The sequence below is a fragment of the Danaus plexippus genome, chromosome 20, assembly GCF_018135715.1.
Source record: "Danaus plexippus chromosome 20, MEX_DaPlex, whole genome shotgun sequence".
NCBI classification, from domain to species: domain Eukaryota; kingdom Metazoa; phylum Arthropoda; class Insecta; order Lepidoptera; family Nymphalidae; genus Danaus; species Danaus plexippus.
The window spans coordinates 1,978,244-2,005,033 of record NC_083550.1 but is presented as its reverse complement, the minus strand read 5'-3'; the positions used below and the strand labels follow the sequence as shown (position 1 = coordinate 2,005,033).

The following is a 26,790-nucleotide window of genomic DNA, read 5'->3' as shown; positions in this document are numbered from 1 at the left end:
AAAAATTTAACTGCTATTTTTGGTTTTCTGTTGCAGACATTGAAATAAAAAATCAAGAGAGTATTTCCATAATATGCACTATGTACCTACACTATAGCATGAATTTTCTTTAATGAAAAACGACTTCAGTGTGGATATTAAATAAAAGTTACACGTGACAACCCGCTGAACCTGATGAAGACTCATAAAAGCAAAAACGAGATAATTCACGACCATTAAACAAACGTAAGTACATTTCTTAATTACTTGAAGCATTTTTTATTAATTAAAATTGTTAACGTGGTCGAAACATTCGGCTTATTTACGACTCTAGTATCATAATAATACGAATATTTTCTCCTAAATTTGTTTGCGTTACACTTTCAGGTTAATGCCGTGAAGGAAACGATCATCATTATAACTTATTGGAAAAGGATGGAAAGGAAAACTTGTTTGATTAAAAAATACTTAACAATTCATGTTTATAACAGTTTTAGAGTGTAACTAATTGAAAATTACGTAATTGGTTGCAAATATTTTAAATTTAATAGAATATTTTGGTTACTACGTATAAATGCCAATACAAAATATACAGTCATTTCTTGTAAGTAGAAATTGATTGTCGATATTGATTAATCGAAGTACTTAAAAGTCGATGTCATTAATCAGAACGAAAGCTGACGGAATATTGCCAGATCAAAAAAAATATTGAACACTTATAGGTAAGTGAGTAGGGTATATAAGATACGGCATAAATAAAACGGTTCTTTAATCTTTTGTAAACAATTGTTTATTAACATTTTATTTCTCCTTGCATCGCAGCACATTACACAAACACTCGCCGGCAAAGTTATCACGGCATTAGCTTACAGTGACTTTATTAATCGTGATAGGATCTATGGAATTATTAGTTATGCTCGCCGCTAACATCGGAATGCTTTCATTTTTCTTTTAAGTTGAGCTGAAATGTGAATATACCAAAAGTAAACACAAAGCACAATAACCTTTGCACTTCGACTAACTAAGGAGCAAATATCATAATTAGGAAAATATAATCACTTCCGTTTGCATGCAAAATAAACATAGAAAAATAGTAGCAATAAAATACAATTTTTTAAAGATAGATTTAAACTTATGAGAAAATGGAATGATTTATTATTTTCTTTCAGTATACTCACACTTTTAAATGCATTCGTGATTCTCATAAAAATACGTCCAAAATACAAATCAAGAAGTCAATTTAGCTTCAGTCAATTGTAAACGAAGTTCAAAAATATTATAAGACAATGATTTTCAATAATTATATTAATTATATAATAATAGCAATGATATTTTCGAATAAATAAATTAAAAATACTGTCATTTTATTGGTTCGGGACGAACAGTTTTAGGCGTATATCATTAAAAAATATCCCAAAAAGAAAAATGAAAGTGACACAACTGTGATCAATTTAAATACCCTACATACATATAATGTTACTTCGGTAATGTTTCCTATTTTGACATAATTTAATCTTACATTTTGTCATCATACAAAATTAAATACAAGAACATTAATTATATATTGATCATCAGTCTATTCATATTTGATATTTTACAATTTTGTCGATCTAACAATCTTCAAATCGTCGTACAAAAGGCAACATAAGAGGTAACGCGCCTTATTAAATATTATCTACAAAATGTATCATAAAACTGTAATTTAATATAAATCATTTGACAGGCGTTTCGCGACGGCCCGCCTCAGATTCGTATGAATTTGAAGCGAGCCGTGAACGAATCTCGTACGATAGCGGTAAAACCGACATTACTATAATAAATAAGTTAAAAACAACCTGCAATATTATGTCCTATGTTGCCTAATGACGTCAGTATTGTCACAGACTCACAGTAGACTTACGACAGTAATGGAGAATATACTTAAAACACTAAAACTTAATAGTTTTTATACACAATGACTTAGGTTTCGACATTTGTTTCTTATAAGTACACAAATTATTTTAACCTATGGACTAATTACGTGCGCTGTGTTAATTATTGTGAGATCCGAGCGACATCTGCCCGCCCCCTGCCGGAGCGCGAGGGCGTTACGATGACGCTCGGATCAAGGAACAACGTTCAATCTACATTCCAGATATAACAGAAGTGAGATTAGTAAAAAATCTATGTCAATTTTCAAGAAAACCGAAACAAGATTTTTACTTTATAATTAACAATCATAATCATAGGAACAATGACAATAATTACTCAATCACAAATATAATCAATGTAAAAAAAAATGGCGGACGAAAATATCCGCGTATTTATATAAATTATTCTAAAATATGACGCACGGTTTGGTTCATACAGGTGCGAAACAAACAGGACAGGGTTCGGAAATAGATCGGATTCTGACCGTACTCATGAAGAGAGACAAGAAAGATAAAGGAAGATAATAAAAGGAAAAAAGATAGATAGAATATTGATAGGTATGTCAGCACGACTGTCGCGCGACGGACCGACTCGCGCGACAGTCTCGTCTCGTTACCTACAGAGATCGCAGACGTGGACGAGTCCACTACCCTCAGCAAGCGCGGTCCTCACCCTCAACCAAATATCAACCCTAATACGATGCGATAGAGTCCATTCTCCGATCAGTCGCGGCGGCGGTACGGGCGACGCTTGCCGATAGTCGGCGATCCGGACAACCGTCACTATATACAGGGCGTCCGGACCGCTAATAAATATATCCAAATAATTACATCTAGCCGTCTATACAGGGGGTCATTATACAGGTTACTCTATATGTACAAGCGGCGCACAGCCTTCATCACACGAGCGTCCGTACTCAATAAATAATTTAATGTCCATCGCGCACTTTTAACACTACACTTGCGTCGCGAACGTCGGCGGCAGGCAGTGGTCGTCTAGCACGTACACCCCCCCGCCCTCCAGGGCGCGCTTCACGAGAGAGGTATCGCTGTAACAATAGAACATATCGTTATTATTGCAAATTATAGCTCACATGTTCTGACGTCATTGCTGTAGATTTAACAAAACATCCCTTCTGAACAAACTTTCTTACATCCGTCCAACCTTACAAACCTCTATATTAACAACATCACTAGTATCTGTAGCCATATATACCTGTTGGCGCAGTACGCGGAGTCAGCGGAGAGTCGTGACAGTCGCGGGTCCAGCGCCGCCAGCAGTCTCGCCGCACTCTCCGTGTTCAGAGTCTTCCTCTTGCACTCCTCGGCGGCCGCATTGTGAGCGTTCTGACACTCGGGGGCCGGGGCTTCGCATTTACCCCACGTGTTCCTTATGACGCGTCCGCCGCCGCCCGAGTTGGCAGCGTTCTGTGCACGCGCCTCCGCGTCCGCCGCGTTCTGTGCTCGCTTCCTTCTTCTCCTGATGCAGGCGACCGCCACGGCAGCCGCTAAAGCTGCGGCTGGCACCGCGGCCGATAGCGCTGCGATGAGAGCCACGTGTCGCCCAGACAGACTCTCTTCGGGGGTCTCGTCTCCTATCCTTCTCAGGTGACCCCCCGCAGGTTTCGCCGCGAAATCCGCCAGCGACACCGTACATGACTTCCCACCCCAGCCTGGCGGGCAGTTGCAATGGTAGCCATCGACTCTGTCCCTGCAGGTACCGCCGTTCCTGCAGGGCGAGGAGGCGCATTCATCTACGTCTATGCTGCAGTCTTTGCCGGCGAAGCCCGGCCGGCAGTGGCACTCGTAGTCATTATCCAGTACGTGACATTTGCCACCGTTAGCGCAAGGCTTCGCGAGGCAGAAGTCGACCCGTGTCTCACATCTCGGTCCGAGGAATCCAGGCGCGCACTGGCACCGCTGACCGTTGACGAGGTCCACGCATGTCCCGCCGTGTTCACACACTATGCCCGTACAGTCGTCTATGTTTATCTCACACCTGTTCCCTCTGAATCCTGTCTTACACGAACATCTAAATCCATCTCCAGCTCGATTGCACGTGGCTCCGTTTCTACAGGGGTTGACGGCGCAAGGGTCAGCCTCCACGGCACAATCTAGGCCGGTATAACCCGCGGGACAAAGACAAACGTAGCCGGACGCTCTTGGCTCGCAAGTCCCTCCATTTCTGCAAGGTTGATCGGCACAAGTCAGTCTTCGCGTTTCACAATGAGCTCCTTCATATCCTGAGGGACAAGCGCACGACAGTTCCCCTCCCTCGTCAGGAACACAGGCTCCTCCGTTGAGACAGGCGCGTACTGCACACGAATGCAGAGATTTCTCACAATCTGGTCCAGTGTATTCTTCAGAGCAGACACAGGTGTAACTTCCTTGTCCTGTATTGTGACAGGTGCCGCCGTTTTTGCATGGCCTGTGATTGGTGCAATAGTTCAGATCTTGATTGCAGAACAATCCGCCCCAGCCCTCCTCGCATATGCAGTCCCATGGTTTGGAGCATGTTCCGTGCACGCAGCCCGGATGTCGCTCGCACTGGTCGCACAGCTCGCCCACCCAGCCCGAATGACAACTGAAATTAAACAAAGAACAGTCAGTAAAGTATACGACGTGATAACAAGCGACTAAAAGGCATGTCAGGATAAAGGGACGAATGATCCGAGAGACCGAACGTTTAGCGAGAAGGTGTGAACTCACATGCATTCGTCGGGCTTGAGGCAGTGGCCGTGCTCCGAGTCGCAGCCGGGCAAACATCTCGCTGTAACAATAGAAACGGATTTGTTAGCATGACATAAAATTAATTGAGTTATCATAAATTAAGTGTATGTATCGATGTAAAAACTTTAGTTCCTAGAGGCGGATTCGTATGAGCTTGGAATCTATGAAGAATCGCAAAGGACACGGCTACAAAGAGAGAGGTTCCTTAGACTCGAGTAGGGGGCGAGGTCAGTCTCACCGATCATTTATCTCCGACTACAACGATACAACCTTACGACCGTACCGAAAGATCATATACAAACTTTATTACACGAATTAATATTTTTTATTACGAGATACAGCGTTCCTAGATCATAAATGCGTTTTGTGCGATATAGATTTATTTCGCAATGGCACATTCACAGCGCATTCTTTAAGTTAATATTTTATTCGGACGTGATGTATTACAAACGTAATATGTGGCCATCGTTAAGCGTGTGATTTACGCTCCGTACTCAGCGAACCTTACCCGGTTCTTGTAATAATACGAAATGAAAATGTAATTGAAGCATTTCGAATTTACGCGTGCATTGCGGTTTGAATATAGACAGGGCTGTTTGCAATAAAAGGTGAAGAAGTAATGGCCTAGCGGGCGTCGTAAAAAATAGTGTTTTGTAATGAGAAGTGCGCGGAGTCGTATCGCTCCGTTGCGCATGGGCAAGTTATCGGAGCGAATACAAAGGGGGCAGATAGCGCGGGGAGTATAACCGTCACTCGACCGTTGCTAGTCCCCTAACTCGCTAGAAAAATACTAAGACGCCATTTTGTTTAATACATTAAACATATTAATGCAAGCTACCGAAATAATAAACGCATATCTGAATCTGAACTAGGAAACGGCTTTAGAATGAGGTATATCTATGGATCGCCGAGCTCTGTGGCATCATAAAGGAGATTATTTCCCCGCCGCTAGACTTTAATATAGATTTAACCGGCTGAGAACTAAGCCCCGAAATCTCTATGGAGTCTGAGCGTTCGCAAATCCTCTTACGAATAACTCCGGCAAATTGGCAATGTTTATTTTGAGCATATTATTGAAGCCGCTTTGTGGTTGCAATTAATTTCAATCACTATAATCAAATCTTTGCTTACTATTAATATATAAAACATTATTTTTTGAAACATATTTATAGAGACAGTTTCGTCGGTGAGAATTAAGCGTGTTCTTAAGCGGCTTTCAATACTTCGAGTGTCGGTTCCATTGCTCTTTGCACTATCCACTTCATCTTCATGACCTACTCGAAATTTCTTATCGTAACCCTTGAATAGTAAAACGGGAGCCGTAAAAAGTTATCCTTGATACATTAAGTGTACGCGCTATAGATGTTACCGGTTGGTTTTTTAATGACTAATGTATATAACAGTGGTATTGATTTCCGACAGCGAGTGATCGCGCACCGCCTCAGCCAAGGTCTAACGAAGTAAACTTCGACTGAGGTCAGGTAAACAGCCTTCCCTGAGGATGTTGCACGTGTTTGGGATCGAGCAAATATTTAACTGTTCCATCTGTTTCTATTGGAAACGGAAATTGGTTGCGCGTGGGATTTGCGATGAACAGAAGGTAATATTCGTGAGAACTGTACAATCGATAACAATTAGGCGAAATTAAGCGGCCGTAAAGGATTTCTCTCGTCATATTTACCCTATCATTAAGAAGTTGGAGTGGTTGGTTGAGATAATATTGTCGGGACATGCAAATAAGTTTTCGAGTTTCTTAAGCTTCCCAGAAGGCGAGATACCGTTTGGCAGATGTGAGCCAAGTCTCATGACACGGTCAAGTACTGAGTTTGTTTCGACTGGTGTTCGTTTCTCGCTTAAAGGTGTTTTTGACCCGGTTCATGGCGCCTGTGTGTGTATGTTCAGTGTATGTGTGTGAGTGCAAATGTATAACGTTGTTTTTATTTAATTATGGATGATTCTAATATTCAAGATATCTACTGTTATATTGATAATTTTCATTTAATATTTATATTAAATGAATACATAAGTTAAACCAAAAGTCTCCCACGAGTACAAAAAATTTGACTAGTAAATAGTTGACATTCTTAAGTTTACTTTCACCAGAAAATTGTGATTTCGTGGTTATATGGTTGCGTGGTACCAGGGTATCATAGGTATTAGGTAGTGAGCGGATCTGGTCTGTGGTGCGAGAGGGACGGAGCTCTACGGCATCAGTGCGGCGTCTCTGTTCCTCCTTTGTTTTTTTGCGGCGCCGGAGTGTGGGAACGCGGCGGCAGGTGGGGCTGCCGAGATTGCGACGCGACATCCGTCCGCCACAATGCATCTTGGACCGCATTTTGTTTTACAATACAAGACGCGATCCCAACTAACGTCACTAAAACGTTGTGACGTTCGGGTTTCGTTCTCATCCATCGGGCCGTTTATGTTTTAGTTCCATTTAATTCCATTATTATCTTCGGGTGACGGTACTTTCTATTTCGATTTCTAAATATTATTGTATGAATATATATTTTTTGTGACAACAAAGGAAAGCGCATTGATTGCCGTCGCTAATGACGAGACGCATTCTTCATTGCTTTTATTTACAAATCCGGCGGCATTCAAAGACCACACTGAAGACGGTCACACGCTTCGGCTATGAGAAGCTACGATACAATATTTCCTCTCGGTATTAAATAAGTTCGTAAATCGAATGATAGGAGCCCTACAGTTTACAAAGTGAGCAAAATAAGCAAAGCATAAGTATGTAAACTTCATTAATTATAATATATATTATTTAATCGCGATCGTTGACTATAAAATAAATTTTTGACGTACATTAATTTTGGCGTTTCAGTTAACACGCGGCAATAAACATTAATGATGGATGAAGCAACATCTAGAATTATATTTGAAGCAACGACCCGAGGATCGTTATAAAAAATATATCAATTATATAATAAAAAATTAACGAGATGTGAAAAAACAAAGACAATTAGACATAAAAATTGTGAACGAGTATGTAATATTTGAAATATTATTTACATAATTCAGTGGAAGACAAGTAGGTTTAAGGTTTTTAACCTCGGTACAATTAATGTATTGTTTGGTGACTGAGGTCATGAACTTCTTGAAGAATATTCAATTTAAACGGAAAAAAAAACGTGTAAACAGCGCAATTTGTTCTACAAAAACAGGGAAATAGCTCCCTTGACCGGGTTGACTCATCGAAAATGAGGTTAGAAAGCATTAGCGTTTGGAATGAAAGGTCATGTTTAAATTAGTTTCATGAGAGGATGTTCGACCGAATTTGTCGTCGTAACCCTTTAATGAGGATGAGTGAATTGTGAAACGCTAATTTTAATTAAGTGCTTTCGGTCTATGTTTTATGTAATACGTACGTTTTGAACAATAATCCCCGGTCCAGCCCGGCTTGCAGACGATTTCGCCGGTGGATGAGCACGTGTAGTGTCCGAAGGCGTCATCCCGCGGCCGGCAGAGGACTTCACAGCCTGGTCCGTAGTAATGCGGAGAACACGTCACTCTATACGAGAGCTTCAGGTGGACCCCACTCATTCCTCCCCAGCGTTGTTCCTCGTCGTTCCACGGACCTCCGACGTCAGCTATACTCTGCTTCGTCATCCGCGCGATCAATGTGTCTGTAACAATAACACTATTAGTAAACAAAACACAAACACCGCTAATGATTCCGAGATCTGGGAAGGATAAGGTCTTAATTCGATAAATAAGAGGCAGTTTGTTTATCAGCGTGGGAAAGGCTGTGGAAGCAAATTGACCTGTTACTGTGGGCCGTTTGAATGCGGGCGTCAAACGTGAGATTTCATTGTTCCCGAGCGTGATTCACTGTTTTGGTTTGTTGGCGCCCAATTGATTGATTAAGAGTTTTAACCACTTTCTCGTAACACGTTAACTAGACACGTTCCTGTGACGCAGTTAAAGCATTGTATTAAAGATATATCGTTGTGGAATAACAAAAAATGTTATGGAACTGCTTGCACTGATTTAATAAAAAACTGCCAATCCATTCATCAAAGCGATGCGAGCTGTGAGACAGGCCGCTGGGGAACCTTAGCTCCGACCAGTTCCTTTATTTATTTCCCTTCGTGTATCAACTTTTTACTCTTTTTGCTACGCTCGACGTTAAATTCCTAAGCCGGTAATCCCGACAGCAGATAAAATTAAACCAGACGCGAAACAAAATTAAAAGGTACATAAAAACGTTCGATCCCAACTAATTTCGTGGCGTATGGCATTTGATTACTGAGATTATTTCTCTGTTATTGCGTGGAGCGTTAAACGATAGAAGTAAACGAGCTGTGGCGTAAAGTATTCATCCAGACCTCTGAATTTATAATATATCTATTGATGATATTTTGCCTTACACCATCAATTGATATATAATAACTTTATTTGGAACGAGGTTTCCGTAAACACCGACGTTCAAGTGATCTTTAGAAGCTGATGAATCGTATTCTAGAATGGGAATATATTATAACACTTTATACAACCAACGAAAGCTTACACCGATCGCGTCTGTGCAATAAATTTTGTAGATAAAACGGCTCGCCCAACGAAAATATAATAAATATCAATAAATTCAATCCGCGATCGATACGAATAGAAAACTTAAATCGTTTTACAGCTCGGATGTTAGCGGACGATCCAACTCATATAGACGGAACGTTTGATTTAGAAACGGAATATCTTCAGCCTTACAAGGCTTGTCAGTAATTTCAGTTGTAATATGATAGGTTTATTACAATGAAGCGTTATTAAAGCGGAGTGCAGAGTTCGGAGAGAATTAGAAAAATGATGTGTGGGAACGGAAAGCGAGCGCTGTGCAATTTTGCTCGAATGTGCGCAGAAAATTATGGCAACCGTGCGCTGGTAAAGTGCACTAGGGTTGCTGCTCCTGTGATATATGACTATTGTTGAACTATGGCTAGCTCGACCACGCTCCGTCATGTTTATAACCTAATTTATATGAAAACGTAAATTCTCTTCAAACTCGTATATTCCCATGCAAAGTAATTCGTATGAAAATTACTCGACGCTTTTTATTCGAGGCTTTATCCGAAGCACCGAGCCGCATGAATTACACTCATTATAGGAAATTATTGTCGAAAATATATTAAATGAAGGTGTATCCTAGTACATTAATGTAGTACCAATTTATAAATAACACATTTAAAAGAGAACTCGTCAGACGTCGGTACGTGCCGACTGACTACTCATAACATGTAATTACGGACCCAGAGGTCATACAAATAAAACAAAAACTTATACCCGATATAAACAAAGGAAAGCGAAATAACAGATAATTTGAGCGGGTCTATAACGGAGGCGATTTCGTATACATTAAATGAGAAGGGCTGTGGAACATTGGCGATTTGATCACGCGAACAAGCTTCTTATAATAATCGATCAATAAATTGGGCCGATGTTACAAGACCTAGACTCGATGGTGGTCTAACAGACCGTCAATGAAACTGTAGCCGTGTAGTCTTATTGGCGAAACATCCACGTCTTAATATCTAGTTCGGACACCTGACAAACCGGCCCGTTAGCGTTGTGGGAAACATCATCTCATGAATGGATTGTACACAAACGACGCACTCCTTCTGTTTATAAAACTGTCCACTTCTAATGTTCACGACGTGTATTTCAATTTGAGTGGCTCTCGTAAGATAAACAATCCGACGATTCCGTGTAAGCTTTCGAGAGTTTAAGCTCTCTCGCTCAATTTGACAGTTCAATACTCGAAAACCTTCGCCGCTTGTGATGTTTCGCACCGAATTTCATCAACCATTGTGTTTATAATGAGTCAGATATATATATATATGTATATACACGCAGATTTGTTAATGAAATACTTCAAACGGTTGCTAAACATTAACAAATGGTGATAAATTCGTACTTCCTTACAGAGATCACTTAGAATTCACCCGTTACTGGTCCATATCGCGTTAGATAAGAGCGCGTCACAACATAACAGTATCATAACCGCTTGTTACTGAACAGCCAGCGGCAATTTACTCCGGCCCAGACACGTAATTGCTATACAAATCTGTTATCACTCTCTTTTCACACGCTCTTATTCCTGTTTCGACAAGAGGTGTAAATAGAGACAGTGCAATAATTGTAAACTTAGTTACTCGATAAACAAAAGTCGATAGGACACGCTGCTAAGCTATTATCTTGAGGGCATGTGTTGAGCATCTGTCGATAGCGTTTCCCGGGTTGCTAGCGCCTGTTCATATCATAAATTGAGCCTTCCGGGACCGTCTTCCGTGATTTTTTACCATCCGAACGACGAATGATGGCGAGTAAACTTAAAATCGGGCAAGTTTTTTGGTATCGAGTAAACAATGCCGTTAGTGTGAACCAGGTGCGGCTCGAAGCCTCGGGCGACACAAAAGATTTCGGTGAAGGAACCTCTACGTCACAATCGCGGGGACCATTGTCGAAGGTTTATTTGTATAAGATGATTCCACTAAACTCCCTAAACCATTACACGTTGCTGAGATCCGTATTCTGTGATGAATTCCTTGCTATCTATGATACGTTATATCATTTAGATACGCTTTACATTTAAATAAATAAAAGCAGATGCTATGTATGAGCATCTAAGGTGATTTAATTAAACATTAGTCCAATGGGTGTACGGACGTGCATCTAACCTGTTATTATGCTTGATTAGATTTCTGTTTGTAACATTTCTTGGTAGTTGCGCCGCCCATCGCTCCCGACGTATTAAAAATATACTCGTCCTCTTAAACTATCCACTCCGGACGCTAATGATTTTCGGTAAACCGGACTTTAGAGCGACTCCTCCTATCTTTAAATCTTTTTAAGTAAATCACGTGTGTGTTTTTTTACTTCGTTATTCGGTCAGGAGTTATAATTATGACGGTCAGAGTGCGGGATGAAAAACTAATTAAGATTTGGGCGTAGCCATTCGGTTTGAGTCTAGACTCATATAATATCGGATCGATACATTGTATATAATATACATTGCAATCGATATGAAAGTCCTCGATTTATTATACACGCAGCGTATTATTATGATGATGTATTTATGATAGGTATTTCGGTTACAATTCATTTGGAGTCGTATTTTTGGGTCACGCCATGTCGCATGCCGCCCGTAAACCTGTCGATAACTCCGACCGCTCAAATTCGTGATATCGTCAAATGTGATCATCCGAACATACATACATCTATTGTTTATGAATCGATATAAGTGTGTTGTGTTCGCATAATCATAAATCTGTGAACAATTTCGTCCAATCGTAGGTCATTGTCCATTGAATACATTAGAACATTTCTACTAAATTTTCGTCCTAGAAGGCTCTTTATTAGAATACGTTATTCATTGCGAGGCTGATCACGCGCGACTCGGCCGTGTCTTGAACGTCAATCGTGTACGCCATGGGAACATTTTTGTGTTCCACGATATGATAATATAAGCATTCAAATATACATATTGTCCGTTAAACGCACGATAAACACCCAGAATTACAGTGAAATCTGAATGTGAGCGACTCCTCGCTTACGTGATGTGAATTTTACAAAAAAAATATAATAATTAAATAGGGGTTGTGTTCACTTACCGTCCGATCTTGACGTATCGTTAGTGTCGTGCCACGCTTCGACAATGAGAGAGAATGTACCCTGAAATATAGAAAACCATAATTAGAAACACAATACAAGCTGATAGAATATAACAAAACATCAAGATAATCTCGCATTCATCTATGAAACATCATAGAAATTCGAAAGTTGAATGTCGAAAACGCGTTAGACGCTCACAAAGAGATAACCCAAGATATCCTGCCATCTTAGCAGACCTTTAAAATGGGCGCGCCGTTCGAATATTTAAGATATTTCCTTTAGTTTACAAGTATGGAGGACGCGTGTAAATTAACAACATAGACAGGTGAAGCAGCAGATGGCTGAATTGTTTTAATAAAAGCTAAAAATAATAGCAGTGCTATAAGGATAGTACTTAACTCCTAACATGGCATCGTGTTCTTAAGGCGGCACGAAAATTGTACGGTTGCATATCAGATAGTGAGCTATTGACATTAGTCAATGTTTACACAAGGGAACCAAACGGCAGTCGAAATACGATTATAATGATAAGGAGGCGTAAACAGCTTGTAGGCGCCCGGCAACCTTATCAATGGTCTCAATGGTAATTTCGTTTTATGCGAAAATTAAACTTTTAACATCACCGAGCTCTAGGCAACAACCGGTTATGAAGCTCGGGAGACGCGGTACGGGAAAGAGATTCAACAAAATATGTGAAATACAGACGAAGTTATACCATACTTGTATATAAATAGTTATTAAAATTCTGCTTTGTCCTTTATATTATCAACTTCCAGGTAATTTTGTTTATTATGATAACTGATACACTGACACGGTTTGATAAATTATCATTTTGAAAACAAATAGGAAGTGGCGGTAGTGGGAGGACACGTCCAAGTCTGTGACGTTCAAGACAACTTGATCCGTGGATTGAAGCAATTAGTTATAGAGATAGCAGCTGTGAGCAGCGGATGTGAGGGGTCACCAATTTAATATCTTCATAAGATCAGCACACGAATCCTTAAGGAGTGATTCAGTGTCGACAGATGGCCCTTGTCAATTAGCTTGATAAATGAAAACATAATTTACATCAGCGAGAAACAACAATGAGCTATTTGCATAGGAAGTGATATGAACTAGCTAACAATAAACATTGTCACCTCATGGAAATCAATAGTAGAAATCCATTTTTCCCAACGCACATCACACGCTTCGTATACGGTTATGATGTTTTTGTTAGCTTTTTAAAACTACACTCAATTAGAGCTTTCGTCGCATAGTTTTGACGAATATATAACAAGTAACAGTCGTTTAATACGTCGACAAGAGCGGACGTGTTTGGGCACGTCACTGAATATTAAACGGCCAGATATATGACGACCGGACGTCTTTGAACCTTCGGATTTAAATTCTACATAAATATAAAGTTAAACATGCTTTATAAGGAGCGAGCTCGACCAATGTTTTGTTTTAACGATCAAATATGGTCGGACGTAGTATACTACGTATTGATTTGTTAATCGGGTATGGAGAGCGCATTTTGGTCAGCTGTATCGTAAGTGTATGCCGGTTCCCACGGCTGTGACTCTCGGCCGACTATAAAAAGCTGACGACGTAAGAGTACGTGGACAGGTAGCGTTTATGAACGTGTAACACTATTACTGTTTGCTAGCCGGGATCGGATTGTCTGCGATATTTTTATTACATATTAACATTGACATATCGATTATTAATTAATTGTTATTTTTTATACTACAACAATATCGTGAGAGCGACGTAGCGTGCATAGAACATAACTAGGAATGCGATGCGTTAAATTGTGTTACGACCCGAACGATAGCTGAAGAATGATATCGCTTTGAATCATCGGGAATTGTTTGATAATCGTTTTATGAGGGTGCCTAAAGAGACTCCTATCAGAGCCAGTTTTAAAGTTACGTTATTAATTAACGAACCGATGCATAAGGATACGTGGGAAAGAGATGTTTTTTTTGTAAGCGCCATCTTTATTGGGGTGTATTCATTTGTTTAGAACAAAAGTTTATAATCAGGTGACCGAAAGTTTCGCATGTTCGTTGCACGTGTTTGAACGCTATTGTTTGTTGTTGTAGTTACTGTTCTTATCGGCTTTTAACGAAAGCTGTAGAAAATGCAACAGATGTCTCATAGTATTATCTAACGTTGACCGCAGTCTCGAATAACAGCTAGCAAACAATACTAGTTAAACTAAGAAAACAAACAAGATTATTGAATGGATAGCATTATAACGTTGGTTTTAAGGTGAAAGAAACAAAACATCGTTGACTAAATACATTACTTACAGTATGAACGTATAAAATAACAGACACAGCATCACGTTTCTTTACGACATGAGAAAATACCTAGTTATTCGTAACACAAACAGCCGGCCAAGTGGGGTCGTGATTTCATATTTCACACTTCACCAGTGTGGCAACATTGGACAGGTTTTTTCATTTAACTATCACCAGAAAAAAATCTTACTCGTATTAATTTGTTTATATATAAACTTTGTTTATAAGACATTACATATTATGAATTTGGATTAATAACTAAAATAGTCCAAATATGTACCTAGTTATAGAGGAGATTTCAAACACTTACACATTCCGTGCAATACAAATTAAAATTTCTTTTAATGATGCACCTCTTTCTATTTTTGTGAGGGACAATGACCCGATGATTCATTTACGAATGTCCTTTTAAACAGATATAGTTTTATAAAAACATTATACCGTGTGAATGAGCGTGTTCGTGAAAAAATATTCAGGTCAACATTTTATTGGCGACAGTATACATGCATTCGGTTAGAATGCTAAGCAGTTTCGTGGTAATCACGAGTAGATATGGCGGGAATCGGTTCTAGTTTACACTGATAAATTGTAATGTCGCTGTAGCCCGGGCTTGTGTTCACGATACGAATTACATCTCAAATTGGTCGGTTAATACTTTGTTGGTATATAGTCTGAAGTAGCCATAGACAAAAGACGTTCTCAAAGCAAGCGTCCTCGTCATCCATAGATATATTTATATTATAGATTTATCGACTGTTTAAGGCGTAAATCCTATAAAATATATATAAATTTTAACAACCAAGAGCGTTTAAATGTTAAAAGAATGCCATAACTTTTAAAGGTTTTCAAATGTAATGCAATTATAATAAGTAAGTATTAAAATTATATGCGCTCTGTTAACATTCAAATTAATTAAAGTAAACCGTTAAATTCATAAATAGTGCTTTTATGAAAACTAACTTCAAATTATTAGTAAATAATAAATTGTAACGATTGTATTAATTTAAATAAATATAATTTTGAATTAATAAGAGTTGTCTGTGTTTCTGTAACGTAGGAAACATAACAGGGCATAATACATATTACATAAGACGAGTTATTTTTTAAGTTCCTTACCAATTGTAGACAACGAACTCAAGACATTAACAATTTATTACCCTCAATTACAATCATCGCGAAAAAAGCTACAACCCCGGAATCTGAGACTATGGAAGACAAAAAAGAAGGATAACTTTAATTTCACATAGCATCAGAGGCATTCGACCGTACTCAAGAGCTCGGGAATTCTAAAAATGAAAATGTCGGCCATAAACAACGGAATGATTTGAATGAGGCATAAGCATTAAAAATAAAAACAGAGTTAACAAATTTCGGGAGACGCACCCGGCTCATGATCGCTGATAAGATTGTGACGGGTAAGCTGAAACCGAGACCGGCGGTAAAAAACCTACGGGATCCGGATATCACAGGTTACACAACATTAGCCGCGATACATATATATAATTTTTTTCTAAAACATTTTGCATACCAATGTCAGCTTATAAAACGAATCGTAGCGTATTCTTATAAATCTAACTAGGATAACAGTCTATTAATATTCACGTCATGACAGAAGCTCTGGAAATAAACTCATATAGTTCATTTAAAGACAGACACGAACTATATACATAACGTTGACATTGTAAAACCTCTTTGGTCATTTCGTTTTTAGTTTATAATAGACAACTTAACAATAAATTCGAAGGAGGTACAAATAATGACAAGGATTTATTCTCAGTTGCGAATAGAGCGAGTCAAGTTCTTGGAAACGTCCGTGTGATGAATAAACGGGAGAATGTGAGGAATTCCAGTATAGCAGATTTGAGACCAACGTGAGAACGTCGGTAACACGGACAACTAATAAAACAGGAATCCATTTTTTATTTTTATATGTAACGTTACATATTTAATACATAATAACTGACGTGCGCTAATCATTTTAAATCATTGCAGCGTAATACTTAAAAGTTTCGGTAATGAATCGGCGTTCTGTGAAGGTTTTATTGGCGGCTGTAAACGTTAGGACGCTGTTAACATGTCAGAATTTGACCGTAAACGAGTGTCTATTAAAAAAAATAGAAGTGTTTTCATAAGCGCCTACCCGCCTCGCCGTAATAACAAGGCCGGAGAGTTTTATCGTCAATTCATTCTGTTGATGAGATTATTTTCTTTATCCTATGACTAATCATTTGTCTGTTTTTGAGTTCTCATTGTTTTTATAGCACCGGAGATTACGGATTTTAATCTGACATAATTGTGCTACAGTTTATTTAGGCAATTTTTTTTTTGTTGAAATCCGCCGTCTTTAATTGATGGCTTACCGAATACCTGTTCGTCGGTTCGAACAATGCAACGCCAATTATACACGCTCCGATTATACAGATTTGAATGTTATGAAATTGTATAAATCATATATTATACAACTAGTATTAATAAACCTCATTCAACTAATCGCTATTCTTCCGATGGGAATGAAAGGGCTTGTGAGGGAGCGCTATCGAATAAGGAATTCCATGGCTTCGGAAGATTATTAAAAGCAGCGGATGCTGGGGTAAGTATTTTAAGAGGATCCCGGCGCGAGCTGATTGAGATAAAGGAAATTATTAAGAGCACTCCGTACAAAAAGTAAGGACGGAAATTCAGTGGTATAGTACAAGAGGCGTTCGTATATCGGGTTACGTTACACGGGGATCATCCGTGCGAAGGTTATTTAGAAGCTATACTTATGAAACTATAAATCTAAACTAATATTAATAAGTATTTTACGTACGTAATTACGTCTTCATTGAGCTCTGCTATATGATCGGATAATTTCTATATTTGCTAGATATGTTTCACAACAACTTTCTAAGTTGATACCTAACGGTCGTTTCCCATATCCGTGCTTTACTCCATTGTTTTAATCGTGACGTCAGAACCTCTGTAACGCTAATTTCCTAGTAGTAACGTGTACAGTTCTTCACACATGTCGACACTGGCAGACTCTGCTTTCAGTGAAATTATCAAGAGCATTTAGAGCGTGAAAATATTGTCGAAACATGCAAAACACAATCTCATGAATTAGATGCGCTGTTGCTCAGTCTACTTGGAGTTTTATAGTGCTTTTATTCATATAAATATTTTTTATTTAACTCAATTCCGAACTCAAATATTTGCGAGTCTCATTTTGATACTGTAAACGGGGAAGTAATTGATGATTTTTCAAGAAACTAACGAGGTTTTATATCGTTGATACATTAGGACTAGGACGAAGTCGCGGTAAGCGACTAGTTATAAAATTAAAGGACAATCACATTGTTACGAAAAAGCAATAAAAATGCCTGTTGGCGGATGTTCACTCGATAAAACTCAGTATGGCTGCTGCAAACGAAAGAGGCAGTTTGATTTTAATTAACCTTAATTAAGTTAAAGCACGCTAGTTCCCGTCGCTGTCTCACGGTAACAGATGATAATAGGACGAACAAACTACTTCCGGCGATAATGTTGCCATATTAAATAATATAATTAAAAAAATATTTATATAAATCTGACAATTCTCCAATGTTTATATTGTAACGGGACAGTAGTTGTAATGCTCCGGAGTAAGACGACTGCGACACTGTTTTTGTAAGCTATATGGGTCGTTCGTAATCTTTGTGGGAAAATGACTTGCGGGAACCATTAACGTTCCAAAACATAGAGAAATATATTGAATGCAATACGTACATTAATTATTTATTATTAACTTATTATTTATAACATTTGGACGTTGATAATGTTGTTATAAGACAATGGCATTTCTTACTTGTACTATGGATACATAAAAAAGTATAGTTCACGGTCAGTTATTGTGTAAATGTGCCTTAACTATTCGAAACTTTGTTCTTCACGAACGGAAATATTCTATGGGTATCTTTGTCCTTGTCCAACACACGTCTCGCTCACACATAGTTTAATTAAATATAGCAGGTGCTTTCAGCATTTATGTGTTCAATTGAACATATTTCTTATAACGGTCACTACATTAATGAATGGACTCGCCCATTGTAGGGATCCACAACCCCCGTTTCTGATTACTAAACTGTTTGATATACTGTGCAGGGGTTGGCAACCCCCCTCTCCGATTCTTCACAACCCCCGTCTCTGATTCTTTAACTATTTTACGTGTTGAATATAGGTGCATGCTATGTTTGTATGCTTTGTCTGATCTGGAACAGTTAACGGCTCTTTAAATTTAAAGCCCAATATAAAATGTGATTTATAAACAAAATTTGTTTAAGAAACTAAATGTATCTCGGACGTAAGTGGAATACGAATAAGTCTGAGCCGTATTATTTTTACGACAAATGTGTGCTTAAGCTATTTCTTGTAATTTGAATTAACTTTTGTATTAATATTAATGTAATCTATTGTCAAGTTAAATCTGATCATAAAATTTAGTTTTTTGATTTTTCTGATCATATATTAAACAATAGTTATATCATGCAATGAACTAAGTTTTTCAATATGTTACCATAGACAGCCTGGAGATGTTTTAATATTTCCTTCAATTCATTTTATTTATGGTAAAATTCATTCGGCATTTATATATTACCATCTGCTTATTGCGAAGTCGTTTTTCAAGTCCGGTGTAGTTTACATTTAAATTAGTGTTATTATTTATATGCTTATATGCAATTTTAATATTCGTTAAATTTAGCCCGTGTCCTTAATGTACTCGTCACACTCGTGGCGTACTGAATCCCATGAGACATATGGAAAAGCAGATGGTGGATTTTTGGATTCCTATCAAATGAGATAAGGCATATGGAGGCTTCGGACGAGCTTAAACTGTCACAGAAACCCGATAGAGGAATGTTCCGCGTCGCTTTCGCTCAATTCATAGCATGTCACAATAAATGAAACGAAACAGGAAGTTTCAATGAGGCGAATTCATGTGTTCCTCGATTAAACGGACGCGCTGTGGTAGAAACTTTTGTATTCCCTCTACCTGAAGTCGATACCGTTCTCGTCCAGATGTGGTTTGTGCAAGCGCGTTCAAATATTAGACCTCGAACCGCTAAACGCTGTGTAAACACTGTTCAACCATCAGTCCGACGTTACCGGAATTCCATACCGTATTAACTATAGGGATCCAATTAAGACGCCCAACCTCCTTATCACGATCCATACATAATTAGCGGATTGCGACGTCGAATCACGACGGTAATCGTAATTAATATGGGAATGTTGGCACAATGAGAATGGCTTGTTACTGCTTTAATGCATTAATTAAAAATAACTATCGAAAGCGTACCGTCCGTGACTCAAACGTCAAACGTCATTAGACTGTCAAAGTTTGAAAACGGAATCAATTTTATTTGTTATTTTTTTGGTCTTGTTCATATTTAGAGTGTTGTTAATATCAAAAAGGTTTTATAAAAGTGTTATAGTTTAATCCTTACTTTTTTGTTAGAACACAATACAAAATATAGACAAATGGTATTAATAATGACTTACCGGCCACGTGAAATCAAAGGGGAAAACGATGGGGTTGGTGAATCCTTCGACATTGAGGTTCGGCACATCCAAAGAATTTCCACCGAGCACCGGTGTAGTGATGTCACCGAAGGTACACGGTGATGTGGTATCGATATTGGCTTGGTATATCTTGAGGCACACTCTAAATTTAGTCCTGCAAGGCGCTACGCACTGCTCACTATTGGAACCATCACAGCACTGCCCACTACTTAGCCTACCGAGCGAGTTTGTAAAACTTTTTATCCTCAGTTCGAACGAACCGGACGACAGCACCTGGAAATAAAAGAAAATATTAGCGCAGTCACAGATTATAATATGTATATTTGCACAACTGTCCGAATGATCGATCCCGTTCAGACATTAACGGTTATATATGGGGTGATCACGTGGGGTGGTTCGAACACCCCGACAGAACGAAACTTGATGGACTATTCTGTTTATTTTATGTTTAACACAAATTTAGAAACCCCCAGCTTTGTTTTAAGCGATATTTTTTTTCTCTGTCTACTTTGTTTAAGATATGTTGATAGATACGTTGGAATACAATATTTAGAATACAGTTTTTTGTCAGCATGAATAATAATAACAGCCCTGTATGATGGCAACCCTTGCGTTAATGAAGGAATGCGCAGTTGGTCGATGTACATGTGGGATTAACTAGTTTGATGTCAGAGTTATGCGTTAGGTAATGTTGTACATACCACCTTGCCAGTTAGCCGCCTATTATTATTATATATTTAAAGACATTTTTTTCTTTATTTTAAGCATCCCGTGGAAGTAATTATACGGCATCGGAAGGAAGTGGCCAGTATTAAGTTATGCAGCGATCACAGCTCATTCAGCCGACATTAAGACCATTACAACGCGATCATAACGTATATTATAATATAAAAAAATAAAAATTGTTTCCTGCGCACTAACTTTATAAATATTATCGTACAAGTTGCTGTCGTTAATTTGTTATAATTGAGATTAAAGAAAAACTTCAATTTAAAACTTTATGGACGTAGTTAATTTATCTTTATCTCCGGTCACTATTAAGTCATTAAGTTATACAGCGATAATAAACAATATTATTAATATAATTTTTTCCCACGCACAATGAACTTCATAGCTGAACTTGTCAAAAGTTTACAACAAAGGAGAAAATAATGAACAATGAACCATTCATGATGTCTTATCTAGCCAGACGGTAGGTCTGTGGATTTAAAAAATTAACCACAATTTAAAAAAAAAAAATCACGTTAAAAAAAAAGACACCAGATTCCAGGCGACTTCCTGCCAAGTTGATAGGGGTTGTTTCTGAACGCGCGAAACATATTCCGTCTCTTTTTTATTTATCACGATAGAAAAGGACGTCGGATTCACATCCACGTGGTAAACGCCAGGTAGAAGCGGAAAGTGAAAAAAACATCCACTAAACATACCCTTTTTATCGTGATGTATTGTTTATGAAAGTAGCATAGCTCACAGGTTACCGGCGTTTAATAAAATTAATTATACATTATAAGCCGAGTTTCGTGAAATGATAAAGATTTCTTGTGTTAAGAATGTTTCTATTGTGCGGTAGCGAAGACAGCCGCAGGCACAGATTAACAATTAAATAATACTTACTGACTACTGTATAAGTTTTATTTTATTATAGCCCGGGGGCATCCATCATGGCGATGATTCCGCTGACTGACGCTCTTTAAATATATAATTATGGTGCGAGTTTTAATTCTATACAAATAATGTTGCGTAATAATTAAGTGATACAAAAATCAATCTGAACGTTGTCTCAACATTTAATGCATTCGACGTCCGAGTCGTGAGCGTCCATGTTTTTTTTTCTCATCTCTGAGTCGAAAGTAACACAGGCATGTTACATTAATTGCGGCTGCGTTCATGAACCGTCTAAATTGATTTTGAGATCCCAATAGTTGGGGAGAAAGATCAAATCTGATATAGCTTTACATTAATATCAATTAATTTTAATTGCAATATAAAGAAAATTAAAATCGCTGACGAAATTATTATGACGTCACTGGCTGTTAGGTAAATTCAGAATATTTTTTTCTAAAATTATATATACATATAATTTATTAAATTTTCGAAATGGAGTAATAATGCGTACGCCATTGTATGTAAGTAAGCCAACAGTAAACACTCGTTACAGACGGCAGGTTATCTAAAAATAGCACAAATAATGAAACACAGGGGAATGTTTTTCATCTCGTCCGTTATACGCGAAATGTGTTAGAATAAACAGGCAAAGTCTTTTAATAGATCGACGATGTGGCCAGTGCATCAAATTAGCATACGATTTATATTTGGAAAAGTCGCAACATTATTTAATATTCTGTTAACAGGCAATAAAGTTTAATATTAGTTACGAGATGATGTATCAATGTTGCCATTACAACGGAACCTAAAAGTGATTGCACAAAGGCATACAGCTTCAAAGGACGTAAAGAAATAAAAGGAATTCTTAATGCGAACAAAACAGATTTCGACTTACAAAAGTTACAATCTTTGTGTTCGACCGTTAATTCCTAACAGCTGCATCGGAATAAAAGAAACATACAAGAAGCAGAATTAGCGAGTTATGCCAGTATTGTTGCAGTACGATCCCTAGATCGACTAGAATTTTTATAATGTATTTTGCGGTTGTTTAAGAATTGCAATGGAATTGAGATTTCGTGTATCGGCCATTATGGATATAGAGGAATTATTATGATGAACAAATTCTATTGTTTTTATGCCGATACTTCTCCGTGTTGAAGAATTTTAACAAGATACTAAAATAATAAAACAGTAAGTCAATTGAGTTTATCGTAATTTGGTATGTTATCGCCATATTATGTTATTATTTGAATTATCTGTGGGTATTTCAGATTGCTTTGAGTTTCAATTCATGTCAATTAGATACGAAATTGCCTGTAATTTATACATTAAATCGACTTATTTTTAAGTGCAACTTAAAGCGTTTATCGTTGCTGATTCTAAACAGAACTTTTAAGTGATGCATAAAAGATATGATACAACTGAATGAAGGTCTTATCTCGAATCTTTTTTATTAACACGACCCACGCTGACGATTACAAAACAGATGTAAATTCCACGTGTGATTTTTGGCACAAATTACCTAATTCGATGTTACAGTACATATACAATATCTAAACTATAACTTTCAACTATGAACAGCGCTATTGGGAATATATAAATCGGCAAATTATATATATATACATATAATGAAAGCGTAAATCAAAAAATGTTATAATCAATCATTGTTTAGTTCGGAGTACGGCCAAAGCTATGCGTGTGTTTATAAATAATGCATAATATCGACTTCCCCAACCATCCAGTCTGTCTGCATTGCGTAATCTCCTCAATGATCCTTGTGGCCATTTGGATTTTTTTATTTGGTATCAGGAATCAGGCGAGCGTCCGGTCGGAAAATTTCTAATGAACTCTCACAAACGTCGCAGCTCCTCACAATGGCTTCGTGGAGGCGTAATGAATTTGTCATTAGTCTATGTACAGACATGTTAAGATGAAGTGCGCTGTCTGCCGGATAAATGATTTTAAAAATCACTTGATACCGCTTAATGAAATAGTACAATGCTACTAAGATAATGATAGAGCTGCACACCTATAAGTATTAGGACCCATTAAAATTATACAATGAGACGAAATTTTGTTTCTCATAGTTAAGACATTAAAGACCATAGATTATACAGATTTCGTATGAGTTTTCGTGTAATTAAGTCGGTTCTCATAGAATTTTTGTTCTCTCGGACAATGGACATAACTATAACTTTAAATGCCTTCACATACTTATGCTTATTGCGACCAACATGACATGCGATTAATTTTATTGGCCGAATTACTCAATTCTAATGTTGCCACTATTATAATAATACGGTAAATTCTGGGAAGTAAACCTCAAATTTATATCATTTCATCAGACAGTTTAAGTGGGGAAAACTTAACGTTTACGTATAATTCTTTTCATTGTAATTTCTACACATTCAGCGACATGACCGGACGATTTCTTTTTTAAGTGAAAACCGAAATAAGTGTGCCACTTATGACTAGAAAAGAAAAACGTCTAAAGAATGATTATATAGGACGATATTACCCAAAATGAACTTTAACTGAGGTCAGTACCGATTCGTGCGAGTGAATTATAAAAAAAGCAGATGTTAGGTTTCTTTAAGAGTAGCCATTAATGTAGCACCTGCTTGCAATGTGTGCCGTTCGAACACAAGTAGAGAATATAGGGTTAAGAAATATCACCGATTATATCACGAATCATACGCATAACGCAACAAATACTAGCGTTTGAAACGAACATGTGTCCTAGATATACAAGTAGCCATAGACAAACAATCTCTGTACCGAAACATGTCGCAAACAAAAATATTACTACATACAGAACGACTTATTTTATTTGAGGAATGTTAACATTGCAGATCATGCACCTATAAGTTTATCGTTGATCGGATAATTGGGGATGCGAACGAAGTTAGTTTGAATTATTTATAATAAATGGAAATTTTGATTATTCGGTTGCGGTTTTTGGGCAGACGTGTTTCCGATGCCACTTCCGATCGTGGTTAACTCACGCGATCTTAAAGATATAACTTAGATACACAATACAAATGTAAAAATATCGACGTATTGAGAACGAATCGTACTACCAAAATAGAATGAATCTTAGACAATTCCACAGACAACAGACAAAGATTTAAGACGACAAACTACTTCGAACACTTCAAACAGCTTAAGTGATGGTTTTTATTTTAGTAGCAACACTTGTTAAAAAAAAGAAACAGAAAAAGCCTAACCAATTGAATTATAAACTAAAGTTAACAACGGCCCCGGTAATAAGTGGGTAATGTGTAATATAGACGGCGGGATGTAATGATCGGTTAAACGAAGGATGATATAAATAAAAGACGAGTAAAGTGCACAAAAATCGCACGATACACTAGATCCGTTCTCACCGGTCCGAGGACGGGTTATCTCGCGAGAATTAATAGTGTCTTGGTTATAATAACGGTACTGAACATATTAATAAACGGATATATGTGCGCCAGCGCATACGGTTCATAAAACACTCAGGGAATTGTTATTGGACACCATCAGATGTGGATGCGGGAGATTTCAACGTTCTATCGATCTTGGGGTGCCATTAACATTTAAGTTAACATTAGTGAGTTTAACTGTACAGATTCACTGGCAAGTTAAATAAATAATCTGACGGTTAATAGCTCGTTGCGTGTTAACTAGTGCTTCGGTTATAAAGATGACTTTTAAAACACAATTAATTAAAGTTTACGAGACGAAATTAATTAAATATAATTGAATGTAAGAAATTTTCTTTGGATTGCATACTTTGATCTACTTTTATTGGATGGCTGTTAAAAATAATTAAAATTATTTCAGGAACTCCCTGCGACCCTTAATGTGTGTAATAACCTTGACCGTTTATAGGACAGTGACCCGACACAATTTGTCATTTTCACGATAGTAATTATGAAGCTTTTAATACAACACTACGAACACAAAATACATAGTAATAACTCAGCCTAATAACAGCATTCGCAATGTATTATGTGCGGGTTGCGTCTTATAAACGAATTAACTTTCACCTAATTCTACCTCAATGTGGAGCGTTTATTAATCCTTCCATAAATAACGTTTCGAGTTAAGAGAACGTCTGCTATTTATTCTCGTCCATGCATCGCGGATTAGTCCTTTTGGGAATCGAGTACATCGCGAAGCCTCGGTATGCATCTAATTTTAAACGAAGAGGCTCGCGACCTAGCTGACCCCGCTTCGACCGTACTAAAACCTGAACTTTCTTTATAACTATGTACATACTATGTTTGTTCGGTAAACGTTTCAAACACACACAGACACATCTCCGGAGCCGCTCAGGTCCGGTCACGACTCGGTCTAACCTACACCCTCGCCTATCCAGGACGATCTAGCTGATTCGAGAGCCACTCCGTGGGAAACTGGCTGTCGTTCGTGACGATGCACCAGTTATTACACATGCCTAATAAAAACTTAGACCTATTCGCGATCGTTTCGATTACTATTGTAAACGTCAACAAAATGGGAATTCGCGGTTTTGGGTGTCAGTGTCAGTACCTGGGGCAGAAACCCTAGCAGGGCGATCAGCACCGTAGGGGCGCGCATACTGGCGCGGCCACCGGCGCCTGGGCATACACGGGATCAGAACCCCGTCAGCAATCGACGGTGCTGTAATCCATCACTCGCACATGTCTGCACTGAGTTTCACTATAAGTCACACAACACTTAGAGGTGTCACGCTCATCGGTTAAGGGAACCGGTCGCGTTGTTTGGTGCACTACGTTCGAATTGCGCGCGTGCGGCCGGCGTGTTGCAGCCGTAATAACGTGTGTTCGCGACGGTGCGTGACGGCGGACTGAGGGCGGGTGGAAGCCGCGGTGCGGGCATCATACACCTGGCGACGCGGCGCCGCTAGATGGCGCTGCGCGGCGCATCTGCCGCCGGCCCCCCTCCCCCGCCGTCTCACCCGCACGCCCCGCCCCGCACTCTCTCAACCAGAAAATATACGGAAAACAGCCGTCCGACTTTGGCTGAACGTCCTAGACACGTGCTCGTAGTATAGTAACTAAAAAAAACTAGTGAACCTTTGTTCGATACCGTCACTAAAAATATTATGTATAATAATGTATTTCATCATTTAA

General features: G+C 38.3%; 1 protein-coding gene across 1 annotated transcript; it reads right to left on the bottom strand.

The window, feature by feature from the left end:
* Window positions 1-743: 743 nt before the first annotated feature.
* On the bottom strand, window positions 744-26,496 carry LOC116773837 (neurogenic locus protein delta-like). The gene is made up of 7 exons (XM_032666358.2): window positions 26,207-26,496; window positions 20,042-20,335; window positions 12,233-12,293; window positions 8,000-8,257; window positions 4,599-4,659; window positions 3,106-4,473; window positions 744-2,938 (listed from the first exon to the last, which is right to left on the bottom strand). The coding sequence occupies exons 1-7, from the start codon at window positions 26,252-26,254 to the stop codon at window positions 2,845-2,847; spliced, it is 2,184 nt and encodes a 727-aa protein (XP_032522249.1). The 5' UTR covers window positions 26,255-26,496; the 3' UTR covers window positions 744-2,844.
* Between the last annotated feature and the right edge of the window lie 294 nt (window positions 26,497-26,790).